The sequence below is a fragment of the Acyrthosiphon pisum genome, chromosome A2 (assembly GCF_005508785.2).
Source record: "Acyrthosiphon pisum isolate AL4f chromosome A2, pea_aphid_22Mar2018_4r6ur, whole genome shotgun sequence".
In the NCBI taxonomy this organism is placed as follows: domain Eukaryota; kingdom Metazoa; phylum Arthropoda; class Insecta; order Hemiptera; family Aphididae; genus Acyrthosiphon; species Acyrthosiphon pisum.
This window is the reverse complement of record NC_042495.1, coordinates 67,973,464-68,000,391: the sequence shown is the minus strand read 5'-3', so window position 1 is coordinate 68,000,391 and position 26,928 is coordinate 67,973,464. Positions and strand designations below refer to the sequence as shown.

At 31.9% G+C, this 26,928-nt stretch overlaps 1 protein-coding gene across 15 annotated transcripts in view; it reads right to left on the bottom strand.

Annotated features, from left to right (window-relative positions):
• Nucleotides 1–26,928, bottom strand: part of LOC100168086 (collagen alpha chain CG42342) — a 123,463-nt gene that overhangs the window by 10,865 nt on the left and 85,670 nt on the right. For 9 of the 15 annotated variants that reach the window (XM_029490845.1, XM_029490837.1, XM_029490833.1 and 6 more), the window contains 15 exons: nt 25,061–25,132; nt 23,450–23,524; nt 21,183–21,248; nt 19,769–19,807; nt 17,747–17,785; nt 16,001–16,142; nt 12,587–12,663; nt 11,487–11,576; nt 10,719–10,763; nt 10,498–10,530; nt 8,768–8,806; nt 8,622–8,667; nt 8,488–8,540; nt 3,127–3,171; nt 2,952–3,002 (listed from right to left, as the gene is read on the bottom strand). In XM_029490845.1, coding sequence (XP_029346705.1) covers nt 2,952–3,002; nt 3,127–3,171; nt 8,488–8,540; nt 8,622–8,667; nt 8,768–8,806; nt 10,498–10,530; nt 10,719–10,763; nt 11,487–11,576; nt 12,587–12,663; nt 16,001–16,142; nt 17,747–17,785; nt 19,769–19,807; nt 21,183–21,248; nt 23,450–23,524; nt 25,061–25,132 — 912 coding nt within the window. Of the gene's footprint in view, nt 1–2,951; nt 3,003–3,126; nt 3,172–8,487; nt 8,541–8,621; nt 8,668–8,767; nt 8,807–10,497; nt 10,531–10,718; nt 10,764–11,486; nt 11,577–12,586; nt 12,664–16,000; nt 16,143–17,746; nt 17,786–19,768; nt 19,808–21,182; nt 21,249–21,914; nt 21,969–23,449; nt 23,525–25,060; nt 25,133–26,928 lie in introns of all 15 variants that reach the window. The other 6 variants (XM_029490834.1, XM_029490838.1, XM_029490842.1 and 3 more) reach the window with 2 other exon arrangements.

Here is a 26,928-nt window from a genome sequence, read left to right as displayed (position 1 = left end):
TGGACAATCCTATCCCTATGTTTTCAAAATATTGTGTATAATAATATTATGTTGTATTAAACACAGGTTATAGCCTATAGGTATTAGATACTGTACGTTTATGACGTTCATGTAGGTAATGTATAAATTGGAAGCTACAATTTGTTTTTAGTAATTTTCAATTTTTAATAGGCAATATAGATCAATCAACATTATTTCGTTTGGTGGATTATTTCCCGATCAAACGGGGAATAAAACATTGATGGCAAAATACTAAAATGTGTGATGAACGGATTGGCATTATAATAATATTATAATATTTAGGTACTTAAACAATGTGGTATGAGAGAGGTAGAATGATGGGGATCATTAACGAACCTCAACCATTATCGCCCAACCGGTATAATGGCCCGACGAGCCAATATATACACGTATATACGTAGGTGTACATATTCTGTTTAAACTAATCAAACACAATTTTCGATTTACCGATTTCCCGAAACCCTTCTAACTGCGGATGTTACGAAATAGCTATATAAAAGTAGGTACCTATATTGTAGTATTACCGACGGACACGCTGCAGTTGCACACGATACAATGCATTCGCCCAGATAGAAAGAAGACAAACAACATGCATTTTATTGTGGTGCACTCACGGATCTGCAATTATTATTCGTGACATTCTCGACGATGCATACACGCGGAAAACGCTCTTACTATAATATTATACCACAGTCATTGTATTAATATAATAGCTCTGGTCATTCACTTAATATTAAATTTATTATAAGTAAAAATTTAACATAATACCATACACTTATAATATACATAGTAGTTTTAATCGTAGATAGAATCGTTATTTCGAATAAAGTATATTAAAAAAAAAAAGTAATTTTACACGCAAAAATCGTAATAAAAGATAGCTATATAATATAAATTAATATGTTTACAATAATAATAATAATAATAATAATAATAATAATAATAATAATAATAATAATTTATTGATGAATATATAATGTGGATTTTACAAATTATATATTATATGTAAGTAGGTATATATATATATATAATGGTATACATTTATAATATTTCATCATTTTTTTGTTTTAGTAGGTACTTATTCAAAAGACGATACTATATAGTATATATATTCTGAACCCTAATACACCATTAAGAGCGTATATAGGTAAAACTTGGTATAATAATTATACTTGTAAATTATGTACAAACGAAAAACTTTTTTTTTATTTATTTCCGTTTTCACGAAAGGCATCTTTCGGAAGAGTGAGTATACCATATATTTGTAAATACATGATACAGTATTTTGTATGTATATAATAATATATTATAATTGTATATACAAGTATATGTAAAAAAAAAAAATACAAATTTCTTAAACTTATATGACATAAATCATAATAATTATGATGTTGGGTCGGTGGGGGGGGGGGGGGGTGTCGAAACAATTATGGGTGTCATAGTGGGACTTATATTATCATGAAGATTTTGTTTTACCATTTTGGTTGCGATAATAATGACGCAATAACACGACGTCCGGATCCGGAAAACTACGGACTACAAGAATATTTCATATTGATTAAATCCTAGCAATCGATCAGTCGCAACACCACCTCACGTTGGAGTCGTGTGGAAGTACGGAAAAATCTGTCTCCTACTTTAATAATTATAGTGAAGTTAAAGGGAGAAACACTTTGGCCTGGATAGTGGACGGGGGAGGGAGTTGGGTAAATTGAGTAAACTCACGGCCGTGCAGACGCGATCAACTCAAATCATTTGGCAAACCGACTGAAATCATTAGCCGCTGGTGAAATATGCGTTTGGCTTAAGCCCTGTGCGTCGTATATTGTCAAATGTTCGTCGATAAAAATGATCGTTATGTAGCTAATGTGATAACTTAAGATGATGTTAATACTTAATGTATATCGGTTTTTGGTTTAATTATTATTTTTATCATCTTCCAATCCAATATTTTCCACTCTCCGTGGCATCCGGATAAGATAATTGTATTGTAAAATCGTTTTAGTTTAACATAATACTTAAAATATCATAAGTTAAATGATTAAAATCGAAAAAATACATGTTTGTGTGTTTGTGTGTTGTATATGTGTGTTATTGGTGTGTATATATATGTGATGTATCGGTTTTAGCCCCACTGCCATTTAGGTGGATTTTGGACATTAGGTACCTATATACAAAAAAAAAAAAAAACTTATAAAAAACTTTTTTGACGGAAAAACACATTCAGTTACATATTCTTACGACCCGTTTCGTAAATTATAATAATGTCGCGTCTATAAAAAAAAATGAATATAATAATATTATTTTATCATGTACAGCGGTTTGCTCGTTTTTGACGAAAAACAAATATTTACACGTCTTCGCTAAATCTTTTTATAATGTAATTATAACTTTAAAAAAAAACGAAAATCATAAATACATATCGCGGCTTAAATTATATTAATATTATACGGCACGTGTTAGTATATAAATACGGTGGCGGGATCAAGAGATAACTACAAAACGTATTAATCATTATTTATAACATTAAGAAAATAGGTAGGTATAGCGTAAGACTAAATATTAAAAAAATTGTTTAAAAAAAAACGGTTAGTTAAAAACTCTAATGGTGATATATATTATTATATTATATAATAAAGGATTTGAAAAATAATAATATAAGTGTATACTGTATATATAGTTAGAGTCTAAAAGGTAGTTTAATTTATAAGACGGATGTTAGTGTTTTTGAACGCGTCTAAGAAGTAATACTGCCTTAAACCTGTAGAAAAAGCATTTATTTTTTTATCAACTTCAGAGATGTTAAGGTGTAATGTTAATTACTAAAAAAAATATGATAAACGAGTTTATATGTATATCAGCTACTAATATAATATAACCACGTGACTCGTATTTTAATATTATAATGTAGATAAAAACGGATTCCTTACCGTCGGGCCGGGCTTCCCCTGGACCGAATCTCCTCTTGGTCCCATCGGGCCCTACATGTATATGAACAATACAATAAACAGAAGAAATTCGATTTTAGTACACTGCGCATAATAATAATGACATTGCGGTGGGGCTGCGATTGGCCCAACAACAGCTGCTGTACGATATACTTACGGGTAAACCCATCGGGCCGGGATCGCCTTTGGATCCTTTTTCACCCTATAAAAATTAAAAATGATTAAATCGATTGTCGCTAGAGATTGTATAGTTTTTAAATAATTTATTATATTTTCAAAGCGCGCATTTTTATATTTTATTATTGCCACCGGCGGCGGCGTTTAAAACTGTTCTTTTCCAAATAGTTGATGTTATTGCGAACAGCATAGTAATATAATTAAAATATGCAAAGATGCAATAAAATATTTCCGTAAGATAATAATAATTAAAACAAATGAGCCTTTTTCGTGTTTAATTAAACATCTAACATTCTTAACTAATTCTATTATTACACATAACATAAATAATTTTACGATTCTCTGAATTTTGACAAATAGATAATGTATGACAAAAAGCAAAATCCGCGTTCGAACAATATTATGTAATTTATTCATACTTATTTTTATATAAGGTGTCAAACAGTGTGAAATAATGACGTGTTTCTAACAGTCGTCTACAATAGTTGTACGTACTCTACACTACAGTCGTTACACAGACTATTAAACTCTAATATATACTAATCTTTTATCGTGGTGATCAACCATCTACTAACTTGTTGCTTATATATTATATTATTATATACCATAGGTATGTATCGTACCCACTTCAAAACAAATGTCGTAAACACGCAATGTTGCGATGCAAATTTGTTTAACATTCAAATGGTGTGATTGACTGGTTAATAATTTATAGTAAGTAATTGTGTGCAATAATATCAAAACTATAGACATCAGACGTGAATGGAATGAGCTTTCGAATGCTTAAGTCGACCCTAAACGTTGACGGAAATATATTACATATTTCGTGAATCGTATTTACTTTGGGCTATTTTTTCGTTCTCGTATATTGATAATATTTATATGGTGTGGACACTGCCTATTTCGTACGTCATATTACATTTAATCGTATCGACTGACGTCGAATATAAATCCCCTACTGCTATAAATTTGTCTGCGCAACAGGTACAATACCACCGCAAATTGAAATAAACATAATTTATTTTGATTAAAATATATGATATTTTGATATATTATATATTATCAAACATTACTGCGGGTATCTCGAAAAAATTTTTTTTTATAACATTGGCAGTTTTAAACTTGTCATTATCAAGGGTTTTTACCGATTCCGTATTATACAATATATTGTATATAGATCTTGAAATGGTCATTTAAAGTATGAACTAGTACGTAAGCATAAAAATTGGACCTAACCAGACAATACTCAAGAACTCGTTAATTTTTTCTAGATAAACATATTTTGATTAAGTTGGATAAAGTTAGTATATTTACCTGCATATGTGAACGACGTATCAATTTATCTCATACCTATATGAGTTTTTACTTAAATAATTTGAATTAGGGAGGAAAAGTACCAATTCATTACTCATGTAATAATAAGAAAAGAAAATCCTATATAGGTAATATTAATACAAATTCAAATCATTAATTTGTTAAGGTAACGAATTTTCATCTTTGTATTATTTGTCATTATATTGAGCCAACATGAAGTAAATTATGTATAGAAGAAATAAAGAAAGGTTTTTTTTACAACAATTCATAGTAAGTATTTGGTTTGTTTTTAATCCAATAATATTTTTATTGAAAATGTATGATGAACTTTGAAGTAAAATCAACTTCCAAAATTAAGTTTAAGTTCATTAAAAATATGAACAGAATCCGAAAAATAAGCCTTTCAAACAAATTATCGACTTAATTAATTTTCGTTTATATTTTTATTAAACTGAAATTTCATATTAGAAGTTGGCTATAAGTTTCTAAATGAAAACCTCTTCTGTCAAGTCACAAAGACTATGTTGAATATTATAATACATCAGTAGGTACTGCATGAGTGTATTATTTATTATAAAATTACGTATACTATATAGGTTTGTGTCACTTTATTATACTATTATAGATTCGAATATGCATATAATACATAATATTTACAAGCATAAAACATAAAGTATAATAACAATTTTATAACGGTTTTGGAAATTCAATATTCTCACTGAGTATAATAATTGAGTTGCTCGTTTTGCAATGCAATAATCGCCTTAAATATTTAGCGTTTGACGGGATTACCGCAACGTGGGTTAGCTACTTAACAGTCATAAAAACGGAGTGTACGTTGTGTATATTATATTTTTATGATGGGTATTCCAGGTACACCATAATAATTATATTGGAATATCTACCCCCATACTGGCTGAACGTCGCAAGATTATAATATATTATAATATTATTATCATGGCTATCGATTTTTCGTCGACCAGGAAGCTGTGTACCATTACTGCAGCAGCAGTGAGCGTGTGTCCGAAAATATATTATTATCACCGCGACGTTTGGCCGTTGGGAAATCGGACGGTAAAAATATGCAATCGCAAAATAAGTCGGCCCTCCGAAAATCGTGAGTGGAATAATACCGGTCACCCCCCCCCCCCCATACACCCCCACCTGGCTCTCAGATATTCGCTGTCGATTGTGCTACGTCGACGTTACACAATATATTATATTATGTGCCCGTAGATGCATATAAATATATAATATCATATTATACGTATTTTGTGTTCGTAAATTGTACCGAATGTTTTGTAATGCGACTTGTATAATGTGGCGCAAGTGCATTTTCGATAAACTAAACAAGTGAACATAAGCTGCATCGCGTAAAAATCAATTATAAATCATTTATTTGTCGAATTTATAAGTTGTTTTTTTAAAACTATTACAACAACTAAATTTAGGTATATAATAATATATAATATGAACAATGCATACATAGTAGGTGCACGGTAAATGCACGATAATAACGAAACAACACTAGAAAGTACAAATATTTATTTTGGAAAAACATGTCCCGACAACGTTTTATTGTCAAAAATAATCGAATGCATAATAATTATTAATTTATTGATTAATAACATTATAATTTATAAGTAACTATTGATTTGATAACACGCAAGGCTATAAAACATTAAAACCCATATGAACATTACTACTTTTCCAAAATATACAAACATATTCTATAATTCATAAAATAATTATATTACCTATTAATATATTCAAATCGATCAGCGTAATCTATGTATAAACCTTTCAGTTATCCCAATAAATTTTTTCTTATCTGCCATATCCGTTACAATCGATCCTTGTTCGTATGACTACAACTCGTATCTATGCCTAATTCCGTATAGATATGTAGGAAAAAAGGATATTACCCTGTGGTGTGCTGTGATTAAAGATAAATAGCGATAATAACCATTAACCGATATCATACAGTAGGTACGAATAATAGTACAGTCCATATACGTATTGGTGTAAAATGTAACTAATTGTAACACATTACACAAACAAGAAAATATTTCCGATTTTTTTTTTGGTTTATAACTAATGTATAAATATTACACACACAAAGTATAAAGTATGGTCCACAGGACTTAGGTATTATAGCGTTAAACTATATGAAATTCCATACCTATATAAAATAACGGATTATACACATTAACTTTAACACGCGTGCACGCATATAAATAAATATATAATACACACATTATAATACCCGTACGCGCGACTTATGTGTGTGTTTGTGTACAGATATATTAGGACTATTTTCTTTTTTTTTATATATATATATAAGATATTAAGTATACCTCAGTATTATCATATTTTTTTTTACAGGTATGTGTTTATAATACAATCATGTAAGGTGTATTTAGGGTTTTATATTTATCATATTTTCAAAAAAATCACACGCACTACAAATTCGAACAAATCGTTGAGAAATAAAATATAAATATAAAACATATTTAAGCGTTCCTAAATATTAATGGCAACTTGCTTGCCCTGTGCACGCGTGAAATTCTTTATACGACATTTAAACGACGGCACATGGACGATATACAACATTTTACACATAAACAACTATAAACTTTTTAATCTTTCAAACATTTAAATCACCCTTCAAATTTGATATAATATTGATACGATACAGTGTATCGATAACGCTCGACGACTGCAGCAGTATATTATTACACTTCAGAAGATAAATTAAGTTATTCGAATGGCATATATTATACGGACCATCTCATTCGTAGAAATAATAACAATATAATATTATGTGTCTCGCGTTCCGAAGACGATAATATTATACATCAGGCGTGCATTATTATTTTTTACTCCGTTCAATCGTCTTTTATGAAAACATTTGTTCTTCCCAGAACGTTGAACACACGCATCGTTATTTATTTTAATATATTTTTAATATTTCTTCGGAAGAGTACCCTAACGAGTAACGATTAGGTTTTTTTAAAAACATCTCGCATTCCCGGCGAAACGCATTTCTAGTACAATATTATGTATTGTATTTGCGATTTTCGAAAGTGCATTTTCGATAAACTAACAAAATCTGACATAAACAGCGCAACATAGAAATTAATTACTATAAATAATTTATCTGTCGAATTTATAAGTTGATTTTTAAAAACAATCACAACTGCAGGTAATATAATATGAATTATGAATAATACACACGATTTAGGTAAGCACTCCGCCGACGATGTGAGCTCATTGTAATATTATTAATATGATTTTAATATATTATTATTATAACATGACAATATTATAGTAATTATACTGCAGGTAACGTGGTTACGTGCGCGGCGTTACAGTATAAAAGTTCCTCTGACTCAGTCGACATCTGACAAAGATTGGGTAACTAAATAGTAGACACTGAATCAATTTGTCCCAGACATTTTAATTTCCGGTTAGAATGTAAAAAAGGTTTAATTTTCTTTTTCCGAATAACCTGTCGACTGTCAGCCAATTACCTATTATTGGAAACATAATTTAAACGCTATACGTATATTACCTCTACCCAATATATTGCGTATACTGCGTTTGGCGTAATACTGGTTGAGTTTTTCAATCACCTCTCACAGTTATTTCAAATCAAAACACGAGTTTTATCTTAACTGGGTACTGGGTAGTAATATTATTATCTGTATAACTACACGCCTATGCCTATTGTACGATGTTTACATTTATTTATAACAAGAATAATATAATATCAGATGTCTAATTAATATTGTACAATTTACAGCGGTTATTGATATTAGTTGCAATTTCAAACTGTTTTCAACACGAATATAATATAATTGCGCTGTGTGAAAATAAATGTTACCATTCTATATCGAACGAAATTTAACGGTACTAAATAATTATAATATGCATGTATTACACTAACAAACGTACACTGCACGACCGCGATAAATCAATTGTTACAACAGCATAATTTTACACTTAAAAAACGGAAATAACTCACTATTTCTCCTTTGTCACCGTCTTTGCCTCGTTCGCCCTTAATGCCAGGAGGACCTATATATCCAACAAAAATAAAGCATTTTAATTGTGTCTTTGTTAAGTTTCACAAAATTTGCAAAATGTGTGTGGACGTACCTTGCAATCCAGCCGGTCCTGGTGGTCCGGGAGGTCCCACTAACTGCTGTTCGGATTAAAGAAAAATCACATTAATGCTTACGAAATTGGATTTAAATTTAAAAAAAAAATGTTTAACAACATGCATGTTGTACCATGTTACTTACCGGTTCGTTAATCGTTTCGAAAGCACCGTCGCCTTGGAACTGAAAAAAAGTAAATTCGAAATGTCACATATTTGTATTAGCATACTACTATAAAGGTATATCTCTGCGTTCGCGTTTTCCGAGAGCCGCACACGGAGTGATGGTTTTACAAGGGTCGATTTCGAATATTAAGAAATAAAATAAACGAACCGTGTTTCCACGAGCTTGGTAACGGAACATAAATTATTTCCGTCAAAGAAAGAGACATGCGAGAGAGAGATGAAGCAGAGGATAGAACTTAACGCGCGTAGGTACCTAATAATAAAAAAAAGCGACACTATAATAATTCTCAATTGTTGTGATCCTAAAGAGATACTCCAAATCCAGACAAGTATTGTCGTATATTTAGGTTAGTGTCACTTATAATAATAGTTCATACCAAAGTTGCAATAACAATGTAAGATAGAAAAAATTGTTAAAACAAAATAAATTACACATATTGTTTCGTGAGGCTAGGAAGTTATAGAAGTTAGGTAATCAATTAAAATGCAAAAAAAAATTATTCAAAATTTGATAAAAAAAACCGAAAGCCGATCAATTTGTTTTAATTGTCGTCATTGTATAAAAAAATTCTAGATTGCTCTGCTAAAAAATGAGAGCATATTATATAATATATTACAATAATTTGAAACTCTTGTGTGATTCGATGGGTCTAAGGCAAATTTTCAGTCAAACTTACGCACACGTACAGGGGTATGTGTGTAGGTTACCTATATAGAAACCGACGAGTTTTATGCAGTCACAAGTATCGCATAAAGTCGAGTGTCATAAATGTCATTGGTCATAAAGACCGAGTGCGTGTCTTACAAAAGGTCAAGTGTTACGAAATTTTATTTTAACATATCATTATAAATCGAGTTTTTTACACTTTAAAAGTACATATGGCGGCGGCTGCTATGAGCTTATAAATAATTGTGTCTGATGTATATATACCTAATGCTATGCGCAAAAAGGATTAGTCGCTGAATTCTTTGGAGAGCGCTTCGGTTGATGCTATATTTATTTTATCACTCTTGTTTGATATTACATAAATTATATGTAAATAAACACGAAGACGAGAAAATTGAACTATTCAATTTTCTTCACAAGATATTATATTTATTGAAAAACAGTAGGTATTTAAATAGGTTATTTTTTTTAAATAACTTAATAATATATACATTTATATATCAATCTCGAAAAAATGTTTTCATTTTATTTTTGTTGTACATATATGGAATTATCGTATGATATAAATCTACGAAATAATATTATTTTTTTAAAACTGAAGAGCCATTTGATAGATCAGCGTAAGTTTTTTAATTAGTTTCGAAAGCAGATCAGACTCAGTAGACGGTTAACATGTTAGTGGTTAACGCCTACGGACAAAAACTCATAATTTTTCACGTCACGCATACAACACGCGCAGTTTGTTCGAAATATGTGCGCAAGACGTTGCCAAAAAAATGTCGCAGGATCGGAACCATAAGCACAAAGAATAGGAAAAAAAGTCACGCGCGTCTCGGGAAGTTATGAGCAAAGTTTGGACGTGAAAAGTATACCCCCTACGACCGGGGGTCATGGTGTTGAAAAAAATATCGTTTGCGAACATACGTTATAATATACACGTATTGTATATAACAGCAAGAACGCCCGTTTGTTGAAACGTTTAGGAGAAAAATAAATACATTGTAAAAAAAATCATCACTCACTTGCCGTCTTCTGATCTTCTTGTTGTTGTATTTCTGAAAACAAAACAAAAACAAAATGTTAAGTATTAAATTAAAAAAAATTAATTCCGATTAGGACGCGTGTATCAAATCTAAATTAGGTTAGGCAGAAAATCGTCCACAAGAAAAAACATCTACGCATATAGCCGCCTATAGTCATGACGGAAATTATATTATTAAAGATTAAAGCATTTTATACTCACCGACTCTCCTTTATCTCCTTTGTCACCCTTTTGGCCTGGATATCCCTGTTAAACAATTTACATTATTACATACACTGTTATCGAAACGATAGAATAGAATTATTGTACGTATTCTAGTACCAAGTAATATTCATACTATATAATATACATAACACTACATTTCACACAATAATATTATGTTTTTCGCTGTTAAAACTAATCTGAAAAAATGAAGATTACGGTTTTTTTTCAGTTTTATTATTTGTGTAATGTGCAACACCAAATTTCGATTTAATTTAATTTTTGATCCAAATATACATTTTTGAATAGACAAATTCGAACATTTACCTACGTGTGTAACATATATAAACGTAACATAATATATCTCAACGGTATTATAATCATAATTCGAGCTTTTTTACTCAAAATCTATTATTATTTTGATTTTACACAATTATTGTTTAAACATTAATATACATTCAGTCTCTTGCTGCAGGGTATACTATGGCTATATTTAACCTAGGCGAGTTCTTGGAATTCCATGCTTTCAATAACAAAAGCTCTCAACTTCTCGTTAATAATGCTATGAAATACGAAAGGATTGTAGTATTATATTTATCGTGGGTAAGGTATTGTAAATTATATGTAATAACAAATCGAGAGAGTAATTTTTTAGTCAATACATCTTACAACGTCGAAATATAATAATAATATATTCCCGCAGGCCCTTACAACACTGCGTGATAATAAAAATTAATTCTTATTTGTATTGATAAAACATATACTTACAGGTGGACCCGGTAAGCCCGGAGGTCCCATCAAACCGGGAGGTCCAATGTCTCCGTAATCTCCCTTTTCGCCTTTAGGACCAGACGTGCCCTACGAATAACAATAATATTATATTTAATGATTGGATTGGATGGCGGACAGCGTTCAAGACGACAAGCTCCGGGTTCAAGCGCATATAATATACAGAGATGTTATCATTATAATATTACATTATAATAGCACGTCTTCAAATACGACGGTTTCGCTTATAAATTGTACCCATAGCAGGTACGCGTATCTACTATCAAATTTCTTGCCGAACGATGGTGCGTTTCGTATTTTCAAAAAACACACCGAGGATAAATTATTGTTAATATAAATGCAATAGTAGTTCTTAAAGTAATAGTTTTTAATTAGAACATTTAGAACACATTACGACTAACGAGTCGTTCAATGCCTGCAGCGAACCAAAAATCGTTCGTTAAAAAACCGTGTAACAAAATATAATGTGTATACGAATGTCCCAATTTGTTATTATTATTAGGCGGCCGGATCGAGATGTGTTATTTTTAAATGAAACGTTCTTGGACAACCCATCGAAACGACTTTACTTAAATGGAGTTATACCTAACCCAAGTCAGACGCGTTTAATTATAATATAATATAAATGTTAAATGTAGGTAGGTATCATTTGAATCGACGCGTATTTAATGTTATAATACAATTTGTTTTATATAAATTATATAATTATAATAAAATATAGCTGGCGGCGATGGAATTTGTGCTCCGTTCTCGCAGCGTACCGACTCAGTGTATACTGTCATCGGGCTAAATACGCGCACAGGGTCGAAAGGGACGGTTGAAACGTGCGAGCAAACGAAAAGCTTCGGTGGCGCGCATTACTGTTATCGCAACGGACTTAATTATATTAAATATAATAATACACTTATTATATTATTCTATCTCGACGCAGTCAAGCGAACTATTTCGAATTGTTAGCTCGAATGAAGGCACCGCACGCAGAGTCGATTATACGAGTTTCGTTCGCGGAAGACTTTATTAAAATTAAGTATTATCGCGCAGGCAAACGGGTGTGTGCGAATTGTGTGTGATATACTTACTGGCAGGCCGGGAGGTCCTTGGGGTCCCGGTAAACCTGGTTCCGAGATACCGTCCGTACCGTTGTGACCTGGTAATCCTGGAGAATAGCGAGCGATTATAGAAAACAAAAAAACAAAAAACCATTTGACACAGTTCCTTGACAAACCGTTAAGCGATATCGTGATATAATTAAATCTAGGTATGTTATTACTATACACAATACGATAGTAATAATCATAATAATAATAATAATAATAATATAAAATAGAAGCCGTAAGATGAATATATGAGTACAACACACAATTTTTATCGATCTATACACATAAAATATTCGCTACGTGGTAATAAGTTGTATACACAGAGAACAAAATATAAAACATCATAGTAATATATTATAATGTATATAAGTATTATAAGTATATAACACAACGCGTACAGGTATAATAGGTATAATATTATAATTACGTAATCTTCTACCACGTGCACAAAAAAAAACAAACAAACAACTACCATACTCTACGTCACTACATATATACATATTACATATACGCAGGCGGGTACACGCACTAACTACACGACTTGCATCACACATTCACACGCGGGGGCGGATCTAGGAATTAAAAAATTAGGTGGGGGCTACTCACAATATATGCACCTATATACAATAAAATGTCTAATTTACATAATATAAATTAAGCCAGATACACTGTGGTGGAGGTTAGGAGGTTCAAAAATGCATCATTACAATCTTTTTTACTACAGGTAAAACACAGAAATTTCTATCACTGTTTAAAGTGTTTAGGGGGTTGTGATAACTGTGAATTTCCCCATACAAAATAATAAATATTGTATATAATAATTAATGTCAAAATGTCCAGTTTATAATATGAAAACGAATGCGAATGAATAGACATAATAAGAACGTACAAAATATGTATGGAAGGCCAAATATACCATCGTATTACAGAAGCAAGATGATAAAATTGGTTTGAACATGTTAGGAGAGCGGAAGGAAAAACTATAAAATGAGTCACAGAAGGTACAAATTTAGGCAAAAGACCTACAGGAAGGCTCTGAACAAGATGGTAGGACGTGGTAAAAAAATATATAGCAATGATCCATGAAAATGTTCAATTAGAGAATGCGAGTTACAGAGACCGATGAATTGAAATATAAATTGTTAAGAATAAGAATAATTATTAATGTCAAATGCCAATTACAATTATTACATATTTTTAAAAGTTAACTCACAAACGAGAAGTGTCTTTGGAAATGGTATTTAAGAGGGGAGCTTCAACCCCCACCGTATTCCCACTATATCCGCTCCCGTACATACACGCACATGTATGTGTGCATATGTACGTATTAAAAGCATGCACAGAGTTTTCAAAATAATTTCTCAGCACAAACGTTTTTCGCAGCCTACGTCAGCACGATGCTCATTTTATGTAGCTCGCACACATAAATACAAACGCCGTGACGATGATGATCACGACGATTGTTATAATAATCTAATTGTGTGATATATCGTACGGTATATATTATTATTATAGTATTTTAAATGCAGTAATAAATAATAATTACTGTGGCAATTCACAATAATATAATATATTATTATTTATTACATGATCGGCGCATGAGTGGGAATAGTATTCGATTAATTCAGTTGCCGATCTTGTACAGGGCTCCTGTTTGGCGCGGATTTTTAATAATAACAGGGTTATTCACCGAGCATGCGCTCACTTCCATTATATTTTTTGATTATAAATTCATTAAAATTTTGACTCTTGAATAATTTGTGTTTATATATTTTTAAGACTATATAATATATTTTAAAATACTTAGATTTCTTATGGTGTTTTAGCCTTTATAGGAGTGTCTTGTGGTGGAAACGTATTATCCTTACAACATTAAGTTTTAAAACCCAGAAGCTACTCGTTTGAATTTGAATTTAGATTATATACTATTATCACAGTTTTCTTAACAATAGTAACCGGCGAAAAAGAAATCAAAAAAAAGTCGTGTGTTTAAGCAGAAACTTCTTAAATGCCATACAAAAACTGAAGTTTTTGAAAATATGTAACCTAATATAAGTATACCTACTTAAAAATATCAACAAATATATTTTGAATATATGAACAATTAAATTATAAAATTTAGGTAATTGTGATTGATAAATCGCCCTGTATAAATCAAGTTCACGAATTCGAGTATAATAAATAGGTATAGGTATATATTATAACACTGTCTCGTATATTATTATGCCGAGTAAGTTATAATTGTTGGATTCGCTGTTACGGAGGATATAACGTAATATTTTAACATAGACGAGGCGGTGAACGACCACTAGACCTACGAATTGGGTTTTATTTTCTACCTCTTACTTTAATATATTTTGGTCTTTACATGCACCGGCGATACTTCCACGCAGACCGTTGCGCGACATCGATGTATCGATATATTTCACAGAAACATTGACCAATTGACCACCTTCGAGTAACGCCCGCCAACCCGCAAACTATATAAGAACCCCAAGGAAACGTGCAAACAAGTACACATTCATAAAATTTGCATTGTGACATTTGATGCGTCATCGGCACATGCATGTCGGCCGCCGTCGCCGTGTGCGTGTACGACACGGGTCTAATGTAAGTTCGGGCTTTAGAGTGTCAATCGATATCATATAATATAAATGTATAAATCGTGTCTGGTTTTTTTTTTAAATTCCTTTACCCTTTTTCCTCTCTTCCCTCGACCTTTTTCGCCTGGGGGTCCAGGCGGACCTACGGGGCCCAGATCGCCTTTTTCGCCGCGCAAACCGACCGGACCTTGAAAATTACAAGCAACAAACAAAACACATGTGTGATCATCATTACGCTACGACTAAAGTATAAAATATATATTGTACTGTCCATTTAAGATATAAAATATTACTCGCACGCTGACCTGCACGACACCGCAGCTGTTCAATAGTGAGTGCTGCAGGTCCAACGGATAGCAAACGAATAACGTATATAATATATAGTGTACATAATATATTGTATACAACTCTATAATGGCAAACGACATAAAAACGGTAACACGTAAAATATTATCTATCTACAGAATGTGTGTTCCCGGTGGTCGTTTTTTTTTTTAAATTTGTAGGTTCCTTACAAATTGGTATAGTATATAATAAAAACATTTTATATAGATACCATTAAATAAACGGTTTAAAATATAATTGTAAGTTCGGTAGACTATATAAAATGACCTGGGAATCACACTCTGCTCGAGCATTATTCCGTGGATACGTATAAAAATAGGTTTGTATTATTACGTCAAGTTGCTAAAAAGTCAAGAAAAAACACTACTGCAGTACGTAACAATATATACTGGATAATAATGTCTCGCCAAAGTGTCTAAGTAAATATTATCGACAACTATTTCGTTACCAGGTGGTCCCGGTGGTCCTGGTGGACCCTCGATGATGCCTGTTGGGAATTGATCGCCTTTTAACGTCGTCGTCAATCCTCGATCACCCTTGTCGCCTCTGAGACCCTTCTCGCCAATTGGTCCAGGTAGACCCGGTGTGCCCTGAAAAAATAAAACAACCCTACTATTAGAACGGATTGTACAGAATAACAAGATAGGGAAATATTGTCGAAATCCGTATGTTATATAATTAATAATAAATAAAAAAATAACTTATAACAATAAAATTAAACTTTACCCTGAAAACATACTTATGTCCTCTGTTCGAACTAAATTAGAACATCATTTCTTTACAACCATCGACAAAATAGTTATTAGTATATTACACCAAAAGATTAACCAGGTCAATTCATACTAAGAAAAAACGCAAGCAACTAAATTCTCAAATTCGTTTACTTTGCCCTATTTTGAAATCAAACAAGTCTCAAAATGAAATGCTTATTTACAAATCAATCATCAGACAAGTATCGTGGTCCAAATGTAGGGCTCAGTAAAATCTGGAGATTGTCGATTTTGTCCCAAAGTTAGGTAAACGTAAATTTGTTTCCCTTTTTGATTGCGTCCTACTGTAAAGTATTGTGCCAAATATGTTTACCCCGACCCAATAGTAATTAGGGACGCACTTCATATTTTAAATTTACCTGTAGACTTATAGGGACGCGATTGAAACGCTGAAACAGTATAAAACATCGAAATGAGACGCAATCAGATAATGCCCAGAAAACCAGTGAACATCCATCCTTTACTCTTATACGAGCTTTTAAATGTATAGCCTTAACACTTATTACACTTATTCCGCGATACATTACAAATGCTGCCTTTCTCAGCGGTTTAAAATATAAAACGAAAAATGGTCAATCAACTTGCAAAAACCATTGTGAAAATTTCCACTCAGAATTAACAAATCACTATAAGTTTCCAGTCAACTCATTAATAACTAGTAATACCTCTCATAAATTCAAATAATCCACCGTCATCTTAAAGTAAATTGGTCCAGAGACCTGTAGTTATCTTAAAAGTTTAGTTAAAATATATAGTAATCTGTAGTTCTATAGTAATAGAGTGGTCTCCTTTTCACGTTTTTTTTATCTCTATTGTATTACATCGTATTTAGTATTTACCGATGTTACTCAATGTTTAGGTTTAACGGATTGTAATATATTTAAATATATGACATAAAAAAAAATGTATAAACATACTTAAATTAATTCAAACGCAAAACCGACTATAAAACAAAATAATTAAAAAACAACTATTAATTTCTCCACATATGTTTATAATATGTTTAGTAATATTATAAAATCAATAACTCTCTATTATAATAAATAAAAATGAACACGACAATGTTATGAAAATCGGAGGTAATATCTATAAATCACTAATATAGTCAATGTGTGTGTGTAAAATTGTTAATTTATTACAGCGTGTAATAAAAATTAAAAAAATTAAATACAAGTTCTAAAAAACTTTTTATTTATGAAATAATTGACATGTACGCTTAAAATCTTGGAAACCAACATAACTCGTTGAAAATATTCCCTTCACTTTCAAACGCAAACACTCTTATCGATTTTTTTTACGAGTTCGTTTTCATTCCTCACTGCAGCAATTTATTTTCATTAGTGAAATATATAAAAAAAAAACAATAATAATCAACCTGATTTTAATATAGTAACCAATAAATAAATAGGTAAATGAAACCGTACCTGCAGCCCTTGTTCTCCTCGGTCACCCTTCGGTCCAACCTATATTAATGGGTAAAAAAAAACAAGTTTTTTAGACAAGTAGGTGTATATAATATGCGTTTATACTATCATAATATCATGTTCCATAAAAATTAGAAAATATAATACTACAACTATAATATTATACATAACCACGTGGACTCGTAGTATATATATAACGCGTCTCGCTATATACGTATAAATATATAATGGGTATATTATTTTACACGACGTGAATGATTTTAATTTATTTGCGCGTATATTATATGACATAATATTATAATATAATAAATAATTATTAAATCTATATTTGTTATATTTGTGTGTCTGTGCAGCGGCGAAGGAAATTTTCATTATTTTTTATAACAGGTCATCATAATCAGGACACCAGATATCTAGAGCATCTAATTTTAGTCTTAGCCAGTTTTTCCCGAGCACCATAGTATTATTACCTATAGGTGTATAATATTTGGTTTGGTTATTGCATCATTGCCATCGTACTAAAATGTGTGAACGAGGCACTGCACGCGCTTAAACGAACCCCCTAGCTACAGTATATTAATATAGGCCTCGGGTGTACATTTATTATGTGATATTTTACACGACGACTGTTATATAATACGACCCCCTATTTTCCACCCCGTCTGTGCCTGTCCGTCCGTAAACCACAACTGAGTAAATATTTTCTTGTGTTCCTCTTCTTCTCCTCCTCCTTCACCTCCTCATCCACCGCCACAGATCTAGAACTCGCCAACGTTCTCCCCACGTTAAAATATTCTCTCACTTGCATCGTGGTACTCACACATACACACACGTAGTCGTCATATTATATTATGTGTTTGTAATTCATTGTATACAATATGCATTTTTTTCCATCTTTTTTTTTTTTGAGGCGGTCTCGGTGCATATGTACACAATATTGTATACGACGAACGACCGTCACACTTAATCAGACATTTTTTTTCTGCTATTTCTCTGCTTTTCCTACATTCCCCGGCCGGTATTCCCGCAGCCAGCTGCGCATTGCACTTGCACTTGCAACCATCAGCTCTGCTCGTGCGCGACCACTGACAAGTACACATTTTTCCGACCCATCGTACGTATTTATTATGCACTCGTACAGTTATAATATAATATTGTATTCAGAAGAAAAATCAAAGAACCCGTCGTTGACCAATATTACCTCGCAATGCATCGTATATAGTGAAACAGCGGGGCGGCCTGTGACTGCATTGGTGAAAAGTGTTGGTAAAAGTACGCTTCTGCACGGCATCGACTTTCGGTTTGCAAGTTGCAACTCGTATTATTATAACTCTATTTAATAACATGCACATCGACGACCGTTTTTGGAAAGAAATTATGTCTCTGCATGAGAGTTATAAAAACCCATGGGAAATCGATATTCTTACAACACAAATGTGGTAGATAAAACACAATAATATAATACGAATATCAGGGATCAAATGGTATGCGGAGAATATCGATATATGCGAGTTTATAAAAAAATCGTAGGTACAACACAATAGTATACGCCTATAAGGTTGATCCGTAATCTCTAGCGTGGGTGGAATTGAATATTATTATCGTTTCGCCGTCGCCGCCGTCGTAATTCATTCCGCTAGATCGAACAAATTCCAAAATAATATGAAATAATATTTTCAGTAATATTCGGCAACGGAATATCGTAATATTATTCTCGAAAACATACGTACGAAGGTGCCTATGCAATAGTAATAATACTCTATAGATAAGCGCGCTCGCTCGCGTGTGTGTAATGTGTTTGACACAATTTTTTTTTGGTGTGTAAGTAGACTCGTGAAAGCAAACGAACGCGTTGTATGTAGGTACGCGTAGGTATATAATATTGTACCTATAGGTTTATACTGGGTATACGAATATAATTTAATATCATAACAGTATCGTATTACGGTGTTGTGCGTGTGTGTGTGTATGTTTAGGTACATGGAAACACAATACATAATAATATTATACCGGGGTACTTACCAATCCTGGAGCGCCGGGTGGTCCTTGTTTACCTTCTACCTGTAATTAGTGAGAATAAATTAATGTCCAGATTTCATGTATATAATATTATACGCTGCGGATATACGCAAAACGGGTATTTTGTGTTTATTTATTTACCCAATCGTTGACTCGTGTCAATTATACGTCGAGTCGTCGAGTATAATAGATAAACTAATATTAAATCGTGAAACATAAATTATAAAATGTTACCGAACAAGATCAGTTTAAAAATTAAAATGTAAGTACCCGCCGCGTTTTAGAGTGGTACGTATTAGTGGTAGCCAATGTATATATGCAAACCTAAACCGAGTTAAAATCAACATGGTTTACAATATGCGGTTTATATGTAAATTAACTACCTTGTTTTTTGATATAATTTTCAAACAAATACGACTGCATAATCGTAAAATCAAGCTTCAAATAAAGCTTATAATGATCGTGCGGATATTGTTTGATAAATAAAAGTTAAGGATTATAAATATACGACTTTCTGGGTCCAAAATAAAACGCTTTTAAAATCCAAAACGGTGGGTGATTTTACTCGTGGTTATTTAATTAGAGGCACGAAACGTCTTATCGAGTTATCCATTTTGTTGGTAAACGATTTTGTCTTGATCAGCTCCGAAGCAAGTGAGTCAAACCGAACCACTCAAACCAACAAGACACTTTTAAACAAGAGCTGGTCTGGTGCGAAGTATTTATGCATTGATTTAAAATATTATATTGCCGGTTTGTTTTTGAAACAAAAAATTGAATAGATGATATCACACGGTATACGAAGTTTGGAAAAATATCGTAAACGAATAATTGTATATCATATTCTGTTTTCCGAGAAACCCACGTAAATACACAGGACAATCGCTGTTTGAAAATAACAGTTTAACTATAGGTACATCACAGACATAAAAATAAAATGTTTCGTTTGTACATACTATAGTAACCAACCTTGTGTTTTTTCACAAAGGGGTTCGTATATATACCACAGTAAATAAGTTGAGCCGGCCTTGTGTTTATTTTTTACAAGGGGTTTGTATAATAAATGGATGAACATATACATTTATGTCACTGTATAAGTATAAAATATATTTAGCGACAACAAAGAATCGTATTTTAAATTTTTTTTTTAAACTGACCATATGGGTTTTTTGAACAGATGTCGATTGTGTAGAAGTCCATCACCTCACTACAAAACCCCAACCCCCCCTCCAATCACCTGCGGATTAAAGAGCCGCTAAACCGTGTCGCTGATACCAGTATCAACTATCAGTTCGCATTTAATATAATATAGTATATCACATTATCGTAAGCGTTTGTTCCGATAATAATATTCAAATTTACCATTGTACAGTAATAATAATAATAATAATAATAATAACGGATTCATTCAACTTACCCCCATTGCTCCTTCGGGTCCTCGTGCCCCAATCGGTCCTGGTGGTCCTGGTTCTCCCGGCTCGCCCTAAAAACAAGTCGCGTTATGCACACAAATAAAGCGATCGGACAATCGACCATTGATTGGGTGGGTAGCAGGGTATAGGGGACCAGATTTGTAAATATGTATATGTAAAAAAAAGTTTTAAAAAAATATTAAAAGTAATAAACCCGATTGGATGAAATCGAATGTATAAATCTCGATGAAAATAATATACCGGAAACGATTTGTCAGTGTGTTATAAATATATATAGGTACATCTTCGACTACCTGCTGCTGTTGTATGCCGGTCGTTATAACCAGTCGGTAGTAATATGATCTGTCTGCGCGAATATGTAAATCCCAGCAAAAGATTATGGAAATAAAAACACAACGATTGTGTACCTACGGATACGGTTTTATATTACTTTATTATTCGTTGTTTCTTTTTCACACGTTACTATAATACATTTTTTTTACAAATGTGGTCCATCGTCCCGCAATGCACTGCAAGGTGTCCGCTAGTAAAATTAACTTATTATTAATTGATTTAACTATGCGGACACTCTGCTGTGTATTTATCAAGGTATTAGAAAAATAAAACTACTATAATTACGTATAGGTATTGTCACTGACCAATGTGACCGGATAATAAATAAAAAAATACAAGTGTGACTGAATACGAACATGCACGTTGTATGTATTTGTACTCACTTTAACCATGACTATGCTTTCCGCCGATATGTTATGTCCACGCTCTTGTAGACCCTATAAACCAACCAGCCACCAACTACCGTAAATAAAAAACAAAGCATTTCATGCAAAATAAAAACAAAATGGACCTAACGACATGAGAAAAAGAGAGGCGAGAGGACACGGAGAAAAAAATTTAAAAAAAATAAATAAAAGGAAGAGTGGTTATACGCATTGTCGGAATATATCTATAATATATTATTATAATCATTATTATATAACTCCTAAGTCTTAATCATTTGTCCGAACGCAGTAAAATAATAAAATAAAACGAGTTCAAGGCGTATCCCTAAATCGTTTTACACCGCAGCTTGATGACGACGACTATATATTATTAACGCGCGATATTATGTATATATTTATAGACAAGTCGTAAATTTACACTTCGATGGTATTGTTTTTTTTAACGTGTACGATGGATGCCGAGACGTAGAGTGAAACCAGAACGTTTATTATATGACTTTTGTGATGAACACGTTTCGGCGTAGGTACGAGATTTTCGAGGAAGTCTTGGCCATAACGTGACGAGACGAATGCAATGACAATAATATTTACAAGTACGATGCACATAATATAATATTATTATACCGGCACAGACTGACCGAATGGCAAAAACTCTTCGTAACAATTGCATAAAAAATATATTCTATACGTGTGGGACGCGGGTACCTACATAATACTGTGTCGTGTACGATTTTGTCCGGAAACAGATACTTTGTAAATCGTAAACATACAACACTCGACAATATTTGCGTACTATATCGAGCGTGTTGTTTGCAAGCATATCGTACCTAATATCAAACGTCCGACTCTGCTGCTGTGTTGCGGGGGGATCGCAGAGCTTATGAGAAAAAAAAATTATTGTAGGTACCCGGCAACACGAGACGGGAATGCTGAAACTTGTAAGTGTTATTAAATTAAATTCAGTGGCAAGGATACTATATTATGATATACCCACTCAGAATGTTTTTGTAAAGAATAGCTGTATAGCGTTTATTATGTTATTTTGTTGTTGATGTTGATGTTGTTGTTGTTGTTGTTGTTGTTGTTGTTGTTGTTGTTGCTTGAAAAATTACATTTTGCATACCTACATAGTGAGATTTCGTTTCATTGCTCTCTCTCTTTATATGCAATATAATAATATGTTATCGTCTTTTTCCAAACCACTACTTTTATAAAAAGCCAAAATATCGCAATAAAAAAAAGGGAAAAGTTTCAAATATATAAATAAATAAATAATAATGATATAAAATCTTAGCACACGCGCACACAATAAATTATAATACAATAAGTGCATGTAGAACTCCTAGGCATATACTATACATATAATATATAATGCATATTATACTACTGCAGCATAGAATATGAAAAAGAGATGATGATAGAATAATACTAATAACAATAATAATAATACAAAAAAATAAAGAAGTCTATCTACGAAGAACACCAAATAAAAAAAAAGTACTTATAAAAAAACCTATATCGAAATAGTTCACCTTAACGGCTACGATTTCTGCGTATCCGAGAGTACCTCCTCTCAGCGTCGTTACAGATCGTTTACTGCTGGTTCCCTGCAATAATTATTGGTGGTATGTTATTTACATGTGCCTTCGTTTATACAGTGTGATTCAACCAAACATGATCGGCAATCATCACTTTTATCCTTTAATAATGTATTTATTCAAATTCCGATTTTTGGAATTTATATTTTTAGTACCTATGTCTACTTGAAACCCATATTATGTCCAGGTTATCAGGTACTAATATTTTGTATAGGTTTTACCTACCTTTTTATATAGAGTGTCTTTTACATGACTGTGATGATACAAACTTCTTTATTTTAAATGAAATTCAACCTTTAATACTGTGAATTATTAAGCAGGTTACTTTTTTGAAAACGTTGATGAATCAAAATCGAAATTCCAATTAATAATTATTATTTTTCAGAGTTATTGGAGTTCATAAACAAGGAAATTATTAATTCTTAATAATGGATTTGAATCAAATATACAATATTATGAAATATTTAGTCTAGTATACAGTATACTCATTACCTCGACAATTAATTACAATTATAAATTAGGTATAAGTACTAATCCATCAATATAAATATCTATTATTTTCAAATCATCATTGCCGACATATTATCTTCAAAACCTAAATCATCGTGGACAATTTTCCATAATACTTAAAGTTAAATAATTCAGTAATTACCCTTTCAAAATTGAGAATATCGATCAATATATTATATCAAAATTTAATGAAAAAATAATCTGCTCTACTATAATTTACAGTAAAAATGGCCGATTTCCGTTTAAAAATTAAATTTGTATCGACACAGCCACCCACGCGGGGACACTCGTTAAATGGCATATAAATAAATTAAAATGGTTTGAAAATATGGTATTTTTATTTTCTACTAAAAAATCATCAAATCAGGGTTCGTATAAATTGATCATTAAAAAAAAAAAATGGGGCCAACTGGGTGAGTATGTTTGGTGAATTAACTTGTATAATATTTATAATATGTAGGTATCTGGTATACAGAAAAGCGTAGCAAGCCAAATGGTAAAAAAAAATATACACGTGTGAATGAATGAAATCAACTCGAGCGGCATTATGTAGAAACGGGGTGAGAGAATAGAAGGAAAGAAATAACCAGAAACGCCAGTCGTCCTATGTACATATATGTAGTATTATATAGGTATTTGTGTATGCATACAATATTGCTTTTTGCGGTAAAACCCTCTGAGACCCGCGCGTTATATTGCCTATAATACTGCATCGGTCCAGTACCCTATCTTGCTTTTATCGAGGATACCAAAAAAAAATACTCATATACGAAAAGCGAATGCATTCGGCGCAGCGTAAATAATATAGGAACGTTGACCTTTTTCTTTTTTGTTGTGAACACACGAATGTATCTAATAATATATTATGCGTGGACCACTGTGGGTCAGAGATACGCAATGTTAAACGTGAAAAAAATTGAAAACGAACGAGGTGAGGATCGAGGAAAACAGTGATAGGTATAATAACATAATATTATTATACAGTTGAAACGGAAAAAAAACAATATATTATCATAGGTATGTATCTCGTTTTACCTTAACCGCGGCGTATATGTCGAAATTCGGTGCGCTGGAATCACCTTTCTGTCCTTTGTCCCCCGGATGACCCTGTAAACAAACGAAACATTAAATGTTTGACGTTAAACGATTTGCTGTATAACAAAACACGAATATACATACATACATACATACATACATACATATTATACATTTATACCGTATATTATGTTCGTGATTACCTACGATACCCTTTAGAGCCGTTTTGCCACAAACCACAACCGCGGTATAATGAATAATTACCGCGCGTGTATACATACATAATATTATTTTTATATGATAATATAACGTTGTGATATTATATATTAGAATAATGTAAATATATAATACGGGCGGGAAATGGCGGAATAATTATGGCCAGTGAGGGTAGCGGACGGAGGTAGGAGTTATTTTGTAAAGGGGTGTATCGTAAACAACAAAAAAAACACACATATACACAATATCATACATATCGCGTGTGCGATATTATAAAATGTGCATGTAAACATATTATAATAATAATATATAGATAGGTACCCTCGAGCCGCCGTGGCGGACTTTTACGACCGTTAAACGGTCGTATAAGCGTGCTCGACAGCTTTATCGTAGCGATATGATCGAACGATATGTTTCACGTAAATCGTACGACGTATATGTCATATATAGGTATATGTAGTATAATGTTTAATGCTGTGTATAATGGTGGCTGGTGAGGAGGAGGGTTGAAAATAGTGATATTGTTACAACGAGAGTTTTATTTGTAGATCAAGATCAATTATTACTGTAATTTTGAAGTTCCTCCGGTGTGAGAATATTTTAGCTCTTTCGAAATATGCACAAAGAGACTATGGCTTAACCACTAGTTTAAAATCCACCCTCAAAAAAAAAAGTACATAATAAAAAATAAAAAATTAAATTCATTTAAAAATAAAAGTAACGGCGGTGGGGTCCAATAGCATAATTTAAATTAATAATTACAATCGTTCAAAACAATTATTTGCGTCTATATGCTTGTAGCTAAACTTCGTAAAATGAACAATTGTAATTGATCAAAAGATTATTAAACTTTTCAAGCGTATTTCAATATAGATGGAAATAAAAAATTAAATTAATATTATTTATTGTTTAGGTACCTATACAAGCATAAATCATTTATAACTTCTATTCACTTCATTAATGTTTTAATTAAAACCAACAGATTCTTCTAATATTAACATACTAACAAAATGTATAACAAACAAATTTAGATCAGAAAATTATTGTTGTTTTACTCTTCTATTGGCCAACTCATAAATTATTTTATTCACGTCTAATTATTTGTTCTACCGATGTTCAACACAAATATAAAGTTGTCAGTTTGTCAATATAATACATAAAAAACATAATATACATAAAATTGTTTGGATCAAACTATTAACCATTTTTTATTTGGCTTGAGTGCTCGAATAAGATGACGTTGTGTTAATTCGGTGTTAAGCAAAGATAATTAAATTGTCATATAAATAAGATCATATTATGTATTTTTCAATAAAAGTTATCTAGATGAGATGATAGATAGTTCAATTGAAATACAATTGATAACAGATAGTCTAGGTATTTTAGTATTTATATAAAATTAGAGTCAACTTTATGTCTTTATGGAGAGGGGAGGGGGTTGAGACATACTATCAAAAAGCTCTTTCAGTCACTTCAGGTATGCCGATCAGCATTTTTATTGTAAAATATTATACTCTAATAGTTGATATTGGTATGTGCACTCACAACAACACCAAAAAATCTTTTTTAATTGTCTGTTTCGTTATCTAAAAGACCTGTAACCAAACCTCTGCAAACCAAAATAATACTATATCTAATGAATAACGTATCAA